This window comes from Danio aesculapii, chromosome 7 (assembly GCF_903798145.1).
Source record: "Danio aesculapii chromosome 7, fDanAes4.1, whole genome shotgun sequence".
NCBI classification, from domain to species: domain Eukaryota; kingdom Metazoa; phylum Chordata; class Actinopteri; order Cypriniformes; family Danionidae; genus Danio; species Danio aesculapii.
Genome location: NC_079441.1, coordinates 68436751 through 68454867, shown reverse-complemented (window position 1 = coordinate 68454867; position 18117 = coordinate 68436751). Strand labels below are relative to the sequence as shown.

The window sequence follows — 18117 nt, the reverse complement described above, 5'->3', positions numbered from 1 at the left end:
TTCTAACTTAATTTTATAAGTTACGCAAGCTGTTTTAAGTCAGTTTAACCTAATATAAGTTCAATGAACTCATAATGTTATATTGATTCTGCTTAAAAATTTACAGTGTAGGTTGTGGTTCAAAAACACTATATAAATACAATATAAATTAATATCCTAGTATTTTACAAGTGAGTACAGCAGTTATTTCACCGATAAAATGTCTAACTACAGTAAACTGTCAATTAGTATAATATTCCCTATAACTAATGTGTATAACTTAGCGTATTGACTAATTTGTTAGACCGCAACATAATAATTCAAACATTATATAATACTTTAAAAACACAATATTTACTACAGTATTTCTATCATATTTCCCCGTTAAAAATGCAGTTTTATTTAATAATTTCCTTTGTTAGCTTCTGCATAAACCGCGTTTCAAATTATACAGTAGCCTACAATTTATAGTTGCTAGAAGGTATACAGCTGCGGACTGGAGTTGACGAAAATAATTTTTATTTATTATTAAATTATTCATTAAAGTCTATCCCTACCCCAACCTTAAACCCAAACATCACAGTAATGTAAAACAGTAATCATACCGACTATTATTGATATTATTGATATTATATTATTATTTTTCACAACCTCACAGTGATGAAAAAGCAGCAATTATACAGAGGATTATTCATATTATTTATTAAATTACATATTAAATTGTATATTATTAACGTCTACCCTACCCCAACCCTCAAAGTAATGTAAAAATAGTAATTATTGTTGTACAGTGTCACAAAAAGGGTGCTATTCGTGAGTCTCCGCAGCTGTATCCCTTTTAGAAACTATGCGCGTGCTCGTCAAGGGGAGGGGAATCTTTGTGGGGGAGGATTGAGGCAACGCTGATTGGCTCCTGGTGCTGTCAATCAAAAGCAGCCATGTCAAGTGAAAATAAGAGCGATGCGAACTAAAAGCGGTGAAGAAGGAGCCGTTATTTGGAGACGTTCAGCGTTAAAGTCCGCGGGTTTGTTCATAAATGACAGTGAGAATCGTGTCTAATGTAGGCACCGTTGAAGTGGGTCAGCAGTATGCTTCTTTTACGCGGATAATAGCATTACCGGGACACTTTGACATTGATGTAATAATAACCGAACTGAACCTGCTTCGCGTTTAATGTTAGCCGGCAGTTTTGTGCTGGAAATAAACGAGCCAATGATGTCAGGAAAGCATTACAAGGGTCAAGAAGTCAGCTGCTGCATCAAGTACTTCATATTTGGATTCAACATTATATTTTGGGTAAGAGCTCGCCACCATTTCTTTGTTTATAATAGGTTGTCATCGGCTGTGAATGTGATGTATGGGTATTTGCGCTCGTGCAAAATTCAGATCCTTTGTTTGTGTGTTTGAAATACAAGAAGCCGCGTATGAACCGCGTTGTTTATCGATTAAATTCATCGCAATCGATTATTCGGCTTTGATAATGCACGAAACTCGTTTCTTTGACATCTTCCATCCGTTTATCTCAGATGTTCATGACAGCAGTGAGTCAAGTGCGTACTATAGATAATCGGCTTTCTGTCTTGTGTGAAGCGATGCGTTGACTGACCGTACTGTACTGTACTGTACTGTACTGTATATATATGGACGAACACATGGAGCCTCTGTCCTGGATTGCATGCAATATTCGGAGATTATTATTATTATATGGGGACTGTTAAAGTGCAGTGCTCCAATAACCTTGTTTTACTTCATGTTATTATGTTGCACAGTGTGTGTAATAGTATCTTATCTTCTTTAAATTAAAATGATTTAAATAAAAAATAAAACTGGATTAAATGAAATATCCGGAGATTATCATTATTATTATTAGATGACTGTAAAATGCAGTGCTCCAATAACCTAGTTTTACTTCTTTTTTTGTTTTTACATTTTGTTATAATAGTTTTTTATCTTCTTTAAATTACCTTTATTTAAATAAAAATTCACAACTGGATTGAATGCAATATTCGGAGATGATTATTATTATTATTATTGTTATTATTATTATTAGATGATAAAAATGCAGTGCTCTAATAACGTTGTTTTACTTTTTTTTTAAACATTTTGTTATAATAGTTTTTTTTCTTCTTTAAATTACCTTTATTTAAATAAAAATTCGCAACTGAATTGAATGCAATATGCAGATATTATTATTATATAGTGACTGTAGAAATGCAGTACTCCAATAACCTTCTTTTAGTTCTTTTTTATTTTATTTTGTTGTAATAGTATTTTATCTTCTTTAAATTGAAATTCTTTAAATCAAAAATCAAAATGAGATTGAATGTAATATTTCGGTATTATTATGATTATTATATGGGGACTATAAAAATGCAGTGCTTCAATCACCTTGTTTTACTTCATTTTTAAAAATATTTTTATTATAGTATTTAATCTTTTTTAAATTGAAATGATTTAAATTAAAACTCAAAACTGGATTGAATGCAATATTCGGACATTATAATTATTATATGGTGAATGTCAAAATGCAGTGCTCCAATAACCTTGTTTTACTTAAAACATTTTTAATGGTATTTTATCTTCTTTAATTTAACATCACTTAAATTAAAATTCAAAACTGGGTTGAATGCAATATATTTAGAAATTATTATTATTATTATTTCTTTTTTTAATTAATAATAGTAGTAGCGGTAGTAGTAGTAGTAAACGGGGACTGTAAAAATGCAGTGCTCCAATAACCTTGTTTTTTCTTAACATTTTGTTATAATAGTATTTCATCTTTAAATTAACATGATTTAAATTAAAATTCTGGATTTAATGCAATATCCGGAGATTTTTATTATTATTATTATTATTATTATTATTATTATTATCATCATCATTATAGCGTGACTGTAAAAATGCAGCTCTCTATTAACCTTGGTTTACTTCGATTTTTTTTACACAGTGTAATAGCTTGTTATAATAGTATATTATCTTCTTTAAAATAACATTACATAAACTAAAACTTAAAACTGGATTGAATTTAATACGCTGAGATTATTATTATTATTATTATTATTAACATTATTATTATTATTGTTATTATATTTTGAATGTAAAATGCAGTAGCCTACTCATATAACCTTGTTTTACTTAATTTTTTTTTACAGTGAACAGGATGTGTAATAGTTTATTATAATAGTATCTTATCTTCTTTAAATTAATATTCAAAACTGGAATGAATGCAATATGCAGAGATTATTATTATTGTATGGTGAATGTAAAATGCAGTAGCCTACTCAAATAACCTTACAATGTAGTTTGGTTCATTACCATGATCATTTTTAATTTGTTTTGTGCTTAAACTGTATTATGTCACGGTGTCACCCCCAATGTACTCCACTTCTACATCTACATATTATCAGTTTCAATACACTCCACCTCCACTTAATTTCAGTTTTAGTTTTATATTTAATTGTTGTTGTTTTTTTTTAGTTTTATTTTTCATGTAGTAAACAAACAAAAAAAGGATCAACATTTTAAATGCAACAAAATCCCATGGCATGGTTATTGCAATTTTATTTGTTACAGATATTTGGTGAATTAGACGCTCATATTTAAAGTTTGCCTGACCCAGAAGTTGCTGCGATATTTTATTTCAGTATGATGACATATGTGACAAGTTGGAGCTAAACTCTTCAGGACACTGGTCCTCCAGGACCGAGTTTGGACAGCCCTGGTGTAGGCTATCTTCATTATTTGGCTAAATGAGTTCTGTAATGTTCAATAATGAGATCAGTATTATTGAGCGTCATTGTGCTGCTGTGGAGAGCTCGTTTACAATGAACTCAGTGAACTTCATATAAGCTATACTGTATATGTTGACAATTGTATTGCCCAATATTTCTATTTTAGCTTCATTACACATTTCCAATGACTTTGAACAACGTCTTTTATAAAAACAAAAATAGTTTCAGCGTTTTAAGCAATTACAAGCAAATATTAGCATCACTTTCACCATATTTGTTCAAGCTCGATTCACATTCTGATTATGCGGATGATCAAGCAGATCAATTAAAAACCAATTTCACAAGTGTGACATTTTTATTTTGCTCGAAATCGCTTGTGGCCAAAACGATTCGTTATTAGGCATATGCCAATATTCAGTAATTCAAAATATTGTGATAATAAACATGCACAATAATGACGCCATGGGCACTTTAAAGTACAGTGAATAATTATTTGTCATTTAAACATTTAGAGTGCTTTTTAAGAATATTCAGGTTGCTGTGGTTGTTCATAACATCACCAAATGCTTGAAGACTTAATAGATGGTTTATTTACAAATATTTTCATGTTAGTCTGAATTACAACATTGAAAATTACATGACTATCTTTAGGCCTTTTGTTTGTAAGTATCCATTTACTGTACAAAACTTTAGTGATTTAACAGAAGCTGTGAAAAGCTGATGCATTTACTTGTAATTTATGGATGTGTGTAAACGTAACATTCTGTAGTGAATTAAGTATTGCCCAGCAGCCACACAACGTCATAAGACGTTAATATTAGGTTAGATTTAGGTTGTGATGTCAGGTGAACAAAATTCAAAGTCTAGCCAGTGTCTAAGGACAACGTTATTTTAATGCCCAATAATGACGTCAAATGACATTGATATTTGGTTGATTTTAGGTTGTGTTAGAAAGTGACCAAAATCCAATGTCGAGCCAACATCTTAAACCAACGTCATATTGACGTCCAATACTGACATTTATTCATCAGGTATGACAGCCAAAATCCAACGTCTGATAGACGTCATAGTGGTAACATCCACACAACGTCAAGCTGTAACACCATTAGATGTTGATATTTGGTTGATTTTAGGTTGGACGTTGGACATTGATGTCGGCCTGACATTGGGTTTTCATCAACATGATTTTCATTTCCAAACAAAATGCAATGACGTTTGGGTACAACGTCAATCTGATGTCATATTGACATCTTGTGCCTGCTGGGTGTTTAAGGCCATTTCAAACATCATACTGTAAACATCCGTCATCTTCTCATCAGTGATATGCATCTAGTCTCTGGGTCTCTGTAAAGATTTTTGACGTCTTCTTGGACACTTGTAATGCTTCCAAACAGTTTTCTGCAATTATAAATCGCCATGTCTTGAGGTACTTCAGTATGATGCCATTTCCTTCTATGTGTGATTTGATTGGACGGGAATCACAGGACTGATTTTTCTAATCCCCATACACTAGAAATAATAAAGTAGTGACTGGAGGTTGAAGGAGAATAGTGGAGTAAAAGTACCGATACAGCACTAAACATGTACTCAAGGGAAAGTAAAAGTACACATTTATAAAACTACAGAGTAAATTACAATTCCTGAGAAAAACTACTCAATTACAGTAGTTTGAGTATTTGTAGTTAGTTATTTTCCACCACTGGTAAGGGCAACTACAAAAACAATTATTAATCTTTGGTTATGATCATTTCTTAGTTGATGACTAACAGCGCATTAAAATCGAAAGTTGTGATCATTTTAAGTAACAGAAAATGTACTGGCAGTTTATTAATTTTTTGTAGCATAATATACAACACCAACCCAGACAATATATCACTTTAAACTGTTAAAAACATTAGTAAAAGCCACTTTTTCAAACTTCTCAAGGTTATAAGTTGTTGGAAGAAAGATCAAGATCCCATAATGCAATACAAAAACTTTAAGAAACGGGGAAAAATAAAAACATGAATCACAAAATACGAAAAAGATGCTAATTCACTGATATTTTTACAGTGCATTAACACCCCCCAAAAACCCATATCCGTCAGGCTCTAATATTTTTCATGAGCCTGGCTTGCAGAAAGCAGCTGTACTAATTATAGCCTATTTAGTCAGATTAAGTGCACTAAAGCTTTGTATAGTTGACATTAATAACACTCTTTGAGACACTAAGGAGTAAATAAACCTCCCAAATACATGGCATTCATGCATGTATACATTAAAACAAATCTTTTAATTGTATGTTGAGAACATGTACAGTTGAAGTCAGAATGATTAGCCCTCCTGTAAATTTTTGTTCTTTTTCAAATGTTTCCCAAACGATGTTTAACAGAGCGAGGAATTTTTCACAGTATTTCCTATAATATTTTTTCTTCTGGAGAAAGTCTTATTTGTTTTATTTTGGCTAGAATGAAAGCAGTTTTTAATTTTTAGAAAAAGCATTTTAAGGTCAATATTATTAGCCCCCTTAAGCAATATATTTTTTTCGATCATCTATTTTTTTTAATATCTCATTCATTTTATTTAGATTAAGTCTGCATAATTAAGGGTGTGGCCACTTGAGTGACAGCTAGGTCTCGCAGGTCACCGTCACGTCACCTCAGCTGGTTCCGGCAGATTAGCTGCTGAGCTCGGCATACACATCGTATATTTGTTTTGTTTTATGTGGCTTTACACAATCAGTTTCCTTTTCGCATGTAATGATGCATTAAGCATTTCTCCTAAAGAAAACCCCATCTAACCAAAATGCTAACAGGCATCTGTTGCTCTGTTCACGCTCCACCTCTTGACCCTTTTTTTGGTTGGTTGGATGACACGTGAACAAAATAGCGACAGTTGGCCACGCCTAGCACTGTGACGGTGACAATTTTTTACTACTGCCATGGCAAAATCACCAACATCTGCCGGTGTTACAGTGGTGGTGGGTTGGGTCAATCATGCTGTAAAATAATCTGTGACATAAGTTCACTCAAAAGTGTAAATTCTTTCTGTCATTAATCACTAACACTCCTGTCATTCCAACCAAACACAAATTTAGATATTTTATAATATAAAAAAGCAATTAAATTATGAAAATTGTGAAATTAAAGCCAGAGATCTGGTCCCCACGTCAGGTCAGGGTGCACCCATATATAGCCTTTAAAACGTGCACGCGGCGGAGGTGCACTCTTATAACAGAAATGAGTTATTGAAGCTATTATCTTTAGAAATGTGTAGAGAAAATCTTCCGTTAAACAAAAATTGGGGGGGGGGGGATATGCAGGACAGCTAATAATTCTAACTTCAACTGTATTTAAAAAATGGTTTAGGCATGTTTGCAAATAGCATATACTAAAGAACAGGTACTTGATCAGCTGTTTTACCCACAGCAATAGCAACTTTACCATATAATGAAGCTCAGATTTATTATGTCCATCTTGCTATCCACCGTCAGACTGCAGAACGCCTTTCCTAAATGGAAGTGCGTCAGGTTTTCCCTTAAGTCAAAGCGCTCCTTTGTTTCTGCTTGACATTTTTCTGGCTATACTTTACACAGAATGTTTTTACTGTGGTGTGTGTCATTTCCTTCAGTGTATGCTGTTCGCGATGAACAAGAACATGTGTGAACTGAAAATGTTGTGTATTCAAGCTACAAGTGTGTGTGTTTTTGATTAACCCTTAAATGAGGTAAAATAACAATATTCACTGGTCAAAGGTTTTTATTGGAAGAAAATGCTAAATATTGTTATTATTAAGGCATTTATGAGTGAAACCCACTGTCTTTATAAGTTTAGATTAGGGCTACACGATATATATACGTGATATTCATTCATTTTCCTTCAGCTTAGTCCCTTACTTATCAGGGGTCGCCACAGTGGAATGAACCGCCAACTATTCTAGCATATGTTTTACGCAGCGGATGCCCTTCCAACCGCAACCCAGTACTGGGAAACACCCATACAGTCTTATTCACATACACATACTCATACACTACTGCCAATTTAGCTAATCCAATTTGCTTATAGCGCATGTGTTTGGACCGTGGTGGACGATCGCGAAGTGAATAGCTGTGAGGGGAGCGGGGGGAGGGGATGGGGGTTGGGCAATGGACAATCAAGAAGTGAAGAGCGGGAGGAATTTACATTCATTTTGAGGGGCATTTGTTCTCCTAGAGGAAAAAGGGCAGGTGCTCAAGCACCCAAAGCACCCCCACTCTGAACGTGTATGAGTGTGTGTCTGAATGCAGGAGTATATGGGTGTTTCCCAGTGTTGGGTTGTGGCTGGAAGGGCATCCACTGTGTAAAACATATGCTGGATTCCGCTGTGGCAACCCCTGATAAATCAGAGACTATAGGCTAAAAGAAAATGAATGAAGGAAGTTTTGTTTGTTTTATGGGAAACTCACTTCATTTTGACTGTTTTTTCTTAAAAACAAGACTTTTTTTTCACTTTTTTTAGAAAATGCTACTTGATTTAAGTATTTTTAGATATTTGGACTAGAAACAAGACTAAAACTCTCATTAAGAAAGGCATGTTTTGCTTCATGAGGCTGAGGTTATATAATTTCCCCTGTGGAGCACAGGATGGTCATTTTGTAAGGCTTTAATGGAGCAGCTGGCTGTTATGATAGTGATCATAATAGTGCATGTTTGCTCAACTCATTTAATTCTCTGAAGACTCTTTCTCTGAAACAACTGAACCTGATGCAGATTACTTGAGTTTCTTAATAAACACATTAAAAAAGCCAATAAGGAATACATACTTATTATCATGCTTCGGTCTACAGAGATATGCAGAATCAGGGTGTGTGCGCAGCTTTAATATCACAAACAACACCCTGTGATGCTGAATAGCTGCATGTTTTCCGGTCTGCTCTATTGTGCCGTGAAAAGTTGGATAGTAATGAATGGAGTCTTTGTAAAGCACACAACTTCTGTCTGTTTCTGCAATCAAGTCCAAGAAACTAAACTCTGTCCTTCATGCTTCACTCTCAAGGGCTCCCTTCGATTAGAAATAGTTTTACGGATGAATTCTATTTAAATCCTTTGTTTTTACAGAATAAGTATTTAAAGTTGCATTAAAACAGGTTTATATCCATCCTTTTTTATAATGGGATATACTGTACAGTTGAAGTCAGAATTATTAGCCCCCCTGTACATTTTTTTCCCCAATGTCTGTTTAACGGAGAGAAGATTTTTTTTTTAACACATTTCCAAACATAATAGTTTGATTTGCTTTTATTCTAGCCGAAACAAAACAAATAAGACCTTCTCCAGAAGAAAAAATATTATAGGAAATACTGTGAAAATTTCTTTGCTCTGTTAAACATCATTTGGAAAACATTTGAAAAAGAAAACAAAATTCACTGGAGGCAATTAATTCTGACACACTTCTGTATATCTAAGTGTAATGCATTATTTTAAAAAGGAAAATGCTGTGGTTTTATGCTGAACAAACAAACAAATAAGTAAATTTAAAAGAAAAAATACAGGGCAGTGACCTGGTTTTGTGCTAAATAAACAAACAAATAAATAAATAAAAGAAAAAATGCAGGGCAAGGACCTGGTTTGTGCTAAATAAATGAATAAACAATCAAATAAATAAATAATAGAAAAGGCAGGAAAATTGCCTGGTTTTGTGCTAAATAAACAAACCAACAACTATATAAACAAACAAATAAATAAAAAAAAAGGGCAAGGACCTGGTTTGTGCTAAATGACTGAATAAACAATCAAATAAATAAATAATAGAAAAATGCAGGAAAATGGCCTGGTTTTGTGCTAAATAAAAAAACCAACAAATATATGAACAAATAAATAAATAAATAAATAAATAAAGGAAAAAATGCAGGGCAAGGACCTGGTTTTGTGCTAAATAAATGAATAAACAATCAAACAAATAAATAAATAAAAGAAAAATGCAGGAAAATGGCCTGGTTTTGTGCAAAATAAACAAACCAACAAATATATGAACAAATAAATAAATTAAAGTAAAAATACTGGGCAAGGACCTGATTTGTGCTAAATAAATGAATAAACAAACAAACAAATAAATAAATGAAAAATGCAGGAAAAGGGCCTGGTTTTGTGCCAAATAACCAAAAAATTAAAGAAAAGAAAAAACGGTGGGCAAGGTTCTGGTTTTGTGGTAAATAAATAAATAAATGAACAAATAAATGCATTGAAAATAGATTTATAGCTTGGTAAAATGTCACTTTGTGCTGCCTTCAACAGATAACTAATAATTATGTTTCGTCACTATGTTTGTCTGATTTCACTGAATTTTATGCACTTATTTAAATTTGACTTTCGTTGTTGCTGTTTAATACATAGCAGAACAAAACGAAAAATGTATAGCAAAAGAAATCAAGGGGAAAAGCATCAAGCTTCTAAAATACTTTCAAACCAACCATGGTGGTCAGTTATTCAGACCCTGCACATGACTAACAATAAATATGAGCTGCATAAATGCAAAATAAAAATCAGAATAAACATGGTGTAATAAACTGCCAAAAAAAGTTATAAACTACTAAACTATAAATGCTATATAGGGATAAAGGGATTATATAAAGGGACTATGTAAACATCATACCATACAATAGTCTTTGTTCTTTAAATCTGTTGAGATTGAAATTAGTCAATTCATTCCATTCATTTTCTTTTTTTGGCTTAGTCCCTTTATTAATCAGAGGTCTCCACAGCGGAATGAACCGCCAATTATCCAGCATATGTTTTACGCAGCGGATGCCCTTCCAGCTGCAACCCATCATTGGGAAACACCCATACACACTCATTCATTGACACACGCTACGGCCAATTTAGCACATACAATTCACCTATAGCGCATGTCTTTGGACTTGTGGGGGAAACCGGAGCACCCGGAGGAAACCCACACCAACACAGGGATAACTGTAAAAAAATGGGCATTTTACCATAAAAAGAAGTTGCAGTAAGGCTATTTTACTGTAAAATGAACGTGCAGTAGGTCCCCTCTACTGTAAAACACATTTACTGGTAAGTTACTGTAAAGGGGCAGTTGCGGTATAAGTTAAATACTAATAAAATGTCTAACAGTGTAGTTAAGGCCACTTAATATAAAGTGGGACCGAAAATTAAATAATAAGCTGAAATTATATATAGTTGCAATCAGAATTATTAAACCACCTGAATTATTAGCCCTCCTGTTTATTTTCTTCCCCAATTTCTGTTTAACGGAGAGAAGATTTTCCCAACACATTTCTAAACATAATAGTTTTAATAACTGATTTATTTTATCTTTGCCATGATGACAGTAAATAATATTAAACTAGATATTTTTAAGACACTTCTATACAGCTTAAAGTCACATTTAAAGGGTTAACTGGGTTAATAAGTAATTAGGCAAGTCATTGTATAACAGTGGTTTGTTCTGCAGACTATAGAAAAAAAAAGCTTAAAGGGGCTAATAATTTTGACCTTAAAATGGGTTTTAAAAAATTTAAAACTGCTTTTATTCTAGCCAAAATAAAACAAATAAGACTTTCTCCAGAAGAAAAAATATTATCAGACATACTGTAAAATTTCTTTGCTCTGTTAAACATCATTTGGGGAAAAAAAATTCAAAGGGGGTTTAATAATTCTGACTTTAACTGTACATCTAATTACATACATAACATAATTTTGCCTCGAGAAGGCATTCATTAACCTATTAAAGTTGAACGGATTTCTTTTTATAAAGAATGAATGGGGGGAGGGGTGGGTTAGTAGCTTCAAATATGGACATAAATGACTGCCATTGTAAAACTAAAAAACTTTTTTTTTCTCATTTTTATGAGTCTTGAAACTTGAGTCTTGTCAATTGCCTTTTGTGTTAAAGGTTCTTCTTTAAACCACTGATAAATAAGGAGCATTGTGTGTGTAAGTGTGTGATGTAACTTCAATGGATTGGCATTCAACAGTGACATTTGAATTACACAGATCTGAATGAAACTGAACTTCAACAGTGACATTAGTATTAAACTAAACTGAATCAGGTCAGCACGGTGGCTCAGTGGTTAGCACTGTCGTGTTACAGCAAGAAGGTCGCTGGTTTGAGTCCCAGCTGGAACAGTTGCCGTTTCTTTGTGGAGTTTGCATGTTCTCCCCATGTTGGCGTGGGTTTCCTCCGGGTGCTCCGGTTTCCCAAAGTCATGCACTATAAGTGAATTGAATAAACTAAATTGGCTGAGTGTGTGTGAATGAGTGTGTATGGGTGTTTCCCAGTACTGTATTGCGGCTGGAAAGGCATCTGCTGTGTAAAACATGCTGAAATAGTTGGTGGTTCATTCTACTGTGGTGACCCCTGATAATCAGGGACTAAGCTGAAGGAAAATGAATTAACTGAATCAGTTTTATTGAACTACAGTTACACCAGCCTTCTACCACTACTCTCCTGCTTGCCTTAATTGCTGGAATGTTCCGCAATCTCAAATCATTTTTTTTCTTTACCTACATATGTTAAACTGCTTTGACACAATCAGTGTAATAAGAGTTCTAGATTTTATGGATTACTCAATTTTTATTTTCAACACTTTAATTTTAAAACAGAAAAAAGACCTTTCCAGACTAGTCTAGTATGAAAGCCAGACTTATTTATAGGTTAAAGACTTTGGATACAGCATTTTACTAATACTCTCTTGTCTACCTGAATTGCTGCAATGTTCTACAATCTGAAATACATGGTTTTTACTCTCTTTTCTTAATCTATGTTAAGCTGTTTTGACACAATTGTAAAAGAGTTGTAGAAATAATGATTAATTGAATTAATGTCGCTAATAACAAGGATTTCTGAGTTCTACAAATAGCCCCTTTAGCATTGTTACATTCATCAAAACAAATTCTAAAAAATAACCCAGAAATAAAAATAATTAAAAACTCTCTAATAATTTTGCTTTAACATTTCCCTTAAGTTATTTCTGAATGTACAAAAATAAACTGTCACTGTCTCATGTGTGGGAGTTTTTTCAGTATTTATTAATGAATTTATTTATTTATGTATTGTCTAAACCTGAACTTATCTTGACAAACTGCTATATATAAAATTTACATATCACTCAAAATGTATGGTGTGACAGTTAAGTGGTTTTAAACACCGCATGCAAATATTAAGGGACAATTCATTCGTATAATTTTGCAATCATTATATTAACATGGTTTTGAATGTTCTGAATGATCTGAAACAGTCTGTAACATTTAAGAGACGTTTTGAATGTGCAACAAAAATGCAAAGAAAAATTGGTATAAACAACTTAAAAATAGGCTTTTGAGAATATTATTAAGGGCCAAATGACAATAATGCGATATAGAAAGATTTTTTTTTATTATTCATAACTTGAGTAGCCTTTGCCAGAAAAATTCTGTTAAAAGTTAAATCCCACCGAAAATGATTTGTAACCCCAAAGTAGATTTCTTTACATGAATTACATCATTTTAATTACTGCAAAATTACTTGAAAGCATTAAAGCATTATATACAAAAAAAAAAAAAAATAGGGCAGAAACAAATCAGTCATATTCTCCAGTTTAGGCTAGCAGAAACACGATCCTGTGGACGTAATGAGGACATGCATCTCATGGGAAGAAGCAGAGTTTGCTCAGATGCCACCATGTCAGAGCAAACTGCAGAAAATTGTGTCAGAGAGTAACTGGAGAAGCTGTTGAAATGTTTAGAAAGAAGTCCTTAAAGGTGTTCATTCATTCATTCTTTTCGGCTTAGTTCCTTTATTAATCAGGGGTCACCACAGTGGAATGAACCACCAACTATTCCAGCAAATGTTTTACAACAGTGGATGCCCTACCAGCTGCAACCATCACTGGGAAACACCTATACACTCCTGCATTCACACACATACACTACGGCCAATTTAGCTTACCCAATTCACCTGTACCGCATGTCTTTGGACTTGTGGGGAAACCGGAGCACCCGGAGGAAACCCACACAAACACAGGGAAAACATGCAAACACACAGAAATGCCAACTGACTGAGCTGAGGCTCGAACCAGCAACCTTCTTGCTGTGAGGCAATCGCGCTACCCACTGTACCACCGTGACACCCTCCTTAAAGGTGTACTACACTTAAAAAAAATATCTAATTTTAAAACTCCCCTAGAGTTAAACAGTCGAGTTTTACTATTATTGAATCCATTTAGCCAATCTCAGCATCTGGCAGGAGCACTTTTAGCTTAGCTTAGCATAGATCATTGAATCAGATTAGACCATTAGCATCTCGTTCAAAAAAAGCTTTTGTTAATTTTCCTATTTTTATTCAAAGGTGCAGTATTTAAGTTTGACGCCCAGTGGTGGAACTAGGTATTGCACTCCTGGATCAAAACAAACGCAAGCGCAGGTTGCCAGATTGAGAAGCGAGGGATTTAAACCGTGGTCTAAATAAAAGCAAAGGCACCCGATAGAAGGAATATTTTACATATTAAAAGGAGTTTTTGTCCTAACCAACACCTCAAATTAACATATTAGAAACAGCTTCTACTTCTCGCAGATAAACAACAGAAAACAATGATCACCTCAGGTAAACCTCATGTGCTTTATTCAGTGTTAAATGCTAATAATGTAAGTTTGAATGCCATTTTACATGACATTTACTGCCATATACTGAAAGCAGAAGCAGATAGTTCACCTCAGATCTTGAACATAAAATAAACCGTTTGAAACTAAACTTCATAACTAAACATGTGATTCAGCATGTACATTTACTAATGTTAAAGTGGTTTAATATCTATTAAATAAATTATAAACCTTAACATTTCATGAGTGCGTGCATATTCTGTGCTTCTGAATGGCTGTATTTAAAATTCTGTCGTGTTTCGTCTGGTACAAAAAGCCAAATTGCTCATCACTGCGTATCTCGTCACGAAGCGTGTTGTTAGGACGTGAGGTTATAATGTAACCTGCTCACCTAGAGTTTACGCTCGTAATATTTATATCATTTGCTAATTAATAACCTCATGTGGAACTGAGTCTGCTACTGTCCACCGGAGGTCGCATTTTGGTCACAGGCGCATGCTTTCAGAGCCTTTCTGAATGAATGAATGAAATAAGCAGTTTTCCACCAAGGCAACCCGGGGTGCTAAAATATAAATGGCTAAACTGGCACTGGGCGGGTTAAAATTCTTAAAACAAAGACAGCGCTCCAGCACGGAAAACACATTTTCAAAGCAGAATATCTGAGTTCAGCATTGTTTTTCAGATAAACAAGAATGTTCTCTTGGCATATTTCTTAAATATCTGCAAACATATTATGGTATTTTTATGCTTTAGAAGAGTCAAAAGCTTACATACAGCAGCTTTAAATTAGGATAAATCTTCCTATTATTTCCTGTTGTTGATCATTTTTGACTCTTCTGTAGTTACATTGTGTACAAAGAGCGACTGAAAATGAAAGTTAATATTTTCTAGGCCAGTATGACTAGAATATTCTCATTCCTTGATTATTACGCAGGAATGAGAGTAGAGTTGCTAAAGATATCTTAGCGAGATGTTAATGGTCTAATCCGATTCAATGATTTATGCTAAGCTAAAGTGCTCCGGCTAGACCCTGAATGGCTTAAAAAAGGTAAAACTCAACTGTTTAACTCTAGGAGAGTTGTAAAATTTTTCCCCCAAAAAAGTGAAGTGTTCCTTTAAGAGTAAACCAGGTTGTTTAGCACTTTACAGTCTGTGTTCATGTTTCTTCAGACTTGATAACATTCTCGCTGTCTTTATTATGACTAATTTCTCACTGCGAAGGAAACATTGTGTACTTTGGAGAAAAAGATTCTGGGTTTATTTGGTAAGAGCTGCATGTAAGCAGATAAGAGTTGCATTCCTATTTACTGCACTCTAAAAATAAACCCAAAACAGTTGTGAACCAACTGAGACCGCTTCTACAGACACTTAAGTCTATTCTTACTAAGGCTGCACAACATTTCAACATCGATATTGAAATATGATCATTCGCAATAGACACATGGCAAGATATGCAATGTTGAGTTTGGAAAGTAACTTATCATTTGCATGTGCTTTTGAGGCCTGTGACCGTATGAGGATTATAAAAGCATACAGGCATAAGAAACTGTGCCGTTTGTAACTTTAATAGTGATTAATTTTATTGAATTATTTAGATTTTTTTAAATTACTGTTAGTGTACCTGAATACTGTTAGACTGATAAAACACTGTTTATTTCCTATATTTTTTTCCTTATTGTATTTATCTATGCTTGTAAATTGTTTATTTTATTTTATGAGGATGCACTCGGTCATCCCAATCAATCCAAAATTATAAATTCTTTACAAACAGAGATATTGAAGTCATCTAGTGAAATTGTATTCATATCGCAATATATATAGCAGAAAAACAAAATATCGCAACGTTCGATTTTTTCCAATTCAAATAAAACCGCTTATTTGTTTACTAATACTTAAAATTAGCTAGCTAATTACAGTCTAGCTAATCTAAAATATAGATCTTTAAAAATACACGATAACTGCTTTAACTAAACTGACCTGTGAAAAATCGTTCTGAAAAGTTTACAGCTCCAGGCCTCAAAAATCGGTGTGAAAAATTGTGTTGTGTGAACACCCCATTGACGGCAGATCTATACGAATGGAAAACCAGGAGGTTCGATGACATGTGAATTTGATCACATTAACTATGCTCAAAAGGAACTCATTGGATGAACTCAATTAAATTGAGGGCAGGATTTCCATCTAGTAAATTTGTTTAGTGTCAACTAAAAAAACTATTCACACTGTTAAATGCAATTGAGATGGTCCAACATGATTTGATCAAATAAAAGTTGAAATCCATTTGTATTTTTATTTAACTTAAACTCAAAGGTCTGACAATATCATGTACGTCTATTATGTGTTGTACATTTCAAAGCCTCTTAGTTTTATTTGATGTTATCCTAAATGAACTAAAAGAGACATTTTAAGCATGATGAGTTACATATACAGTTGATTGAGACTGATCTCAGATCTAATTTTAGGACAGTTATTGCTCACTGAGCAAAGCAAACTGCAATTTTGGTAATTAAGCTGCCAACACCCAAAGCATGGGTGCTTCAGCAAAGTGGTAATCTCAAAACTCAAAGCATTACATTTTCTTCAAACTAAAGTGAAGATTAAACTCTTAACAAGTTTTTTTTTACTTTAAATACCTAAGATTACTTTTATTGTCAACGTTTCCCTCTCGTAATTAAATCCCACGCAAAGCATGCTGGGAATTACCAGGTAGTTGGACAAACACAATTCCTTCATGTTGTCCCAACACAAAACACTTAGGCTAACTTAATGGTTTACAAATTTAAGTGGACTGAACATAAAACAAATGAATTGGCCAAAGAAATTAGAAGAATTGTGTTGTTTCAGCTCATTTTAAACTGGTAGTTTTTACAAGCAGCAGTAATCTTGTTTTTGAGTGTACATGACTTTTGCGTTTCGAATATTGATTTTTTTTCACATCTAAACGTTTAACACAACTGAACAATACAATTAACAAGTATTAAAAACATAAATGATCGACTTTTCACTGTAACCCTGGCCCGCGTATCATTCACTGTCACCGTTTCGCTGACATTTTTTATTTTTGACTATTTGTTTCTATTTTGACAAATCTCAGACAGACTCAACTTTATTATCCCATTTAGAGAAACTAAAATTGCAGCAAGGTGCCGTAACACAGGCGAAGTTCCATGTACACATTGGAACAATAAAATATTATAATAAAATATTACCCCACAACATCCAATACATCATATTGAAGGTGCATCTCCCTCCCACCTGGACTCATTTAATGACCTGATGGCCACCATTATAAAAGAATTTCTGACTCTATTTGTCCTGCAAATAGGAACTCTAAAACGACGTCCTGATGGCAGCAGCTGAAACACAGAGTACAACGGGTGATCCAGGGTGCATTGAGATTTGTAATCTCTTGTTTTAAGTGACCTAGGTAAACCAACAATAAACGTCATAGACAACATAATAATAAATATTATTATTATTATTATTATTATTTATTATTATTCATATATTCATTCATTCATTTTCTTTTTGGCTTAGTCGCTTTATTAATCAGGGGTCGCCACAGCTGTGGAATGAACCGCCAACTTATCCAGCATATGTTTTACGCAGCAGATGCCCTTCCAGCTGCAACCCATCACTGGGAAACATCCATACACACTCATTCACTTCAGAGAATTTAGCTTACCCAATTCACCTATCACCATTATAAAAGAATTTCTGACTCTATTTGTCCTGCAAATAGGAACTCTAAAACGACGTCCTGATGGCAACAGCTGAAACACAGACGTACACAGAGTACAACGGGTGATCCAGGGTGCATAGGATACCCTGAGCTCTCTTTAAAATACTAG

At 33.7% G+C, this 18117-nt stretch overlaps 1 protein-coding gene across 2 annotated transcripts in view; it reads left to right on the top strand.

The window, feature by feature from the left end:
* Nucleotides 1-921: 921 nt before the first annotated feature.
* tspan5a (tetraspanin 5a) overlaps nucleotides 922-18117 on the top strand; it is a 42356-nt gene continuing 25160 nt past the window's right edge. For both annotated transcript variants that reach the window (XM_056462408.1, XM_056462407.1), the window contains exon 1: nucleotides 922-1275. In XM_056462408.1, the coding sequence (XP_056318383.1) occupies nucleotides 1153-1275 (123 nt within the window). In that variant the 5' untranslated portion in view covers nucleotides 922-1152. The remainder of the gene's footprint in view (nucleotides 1276-18117) is intronic.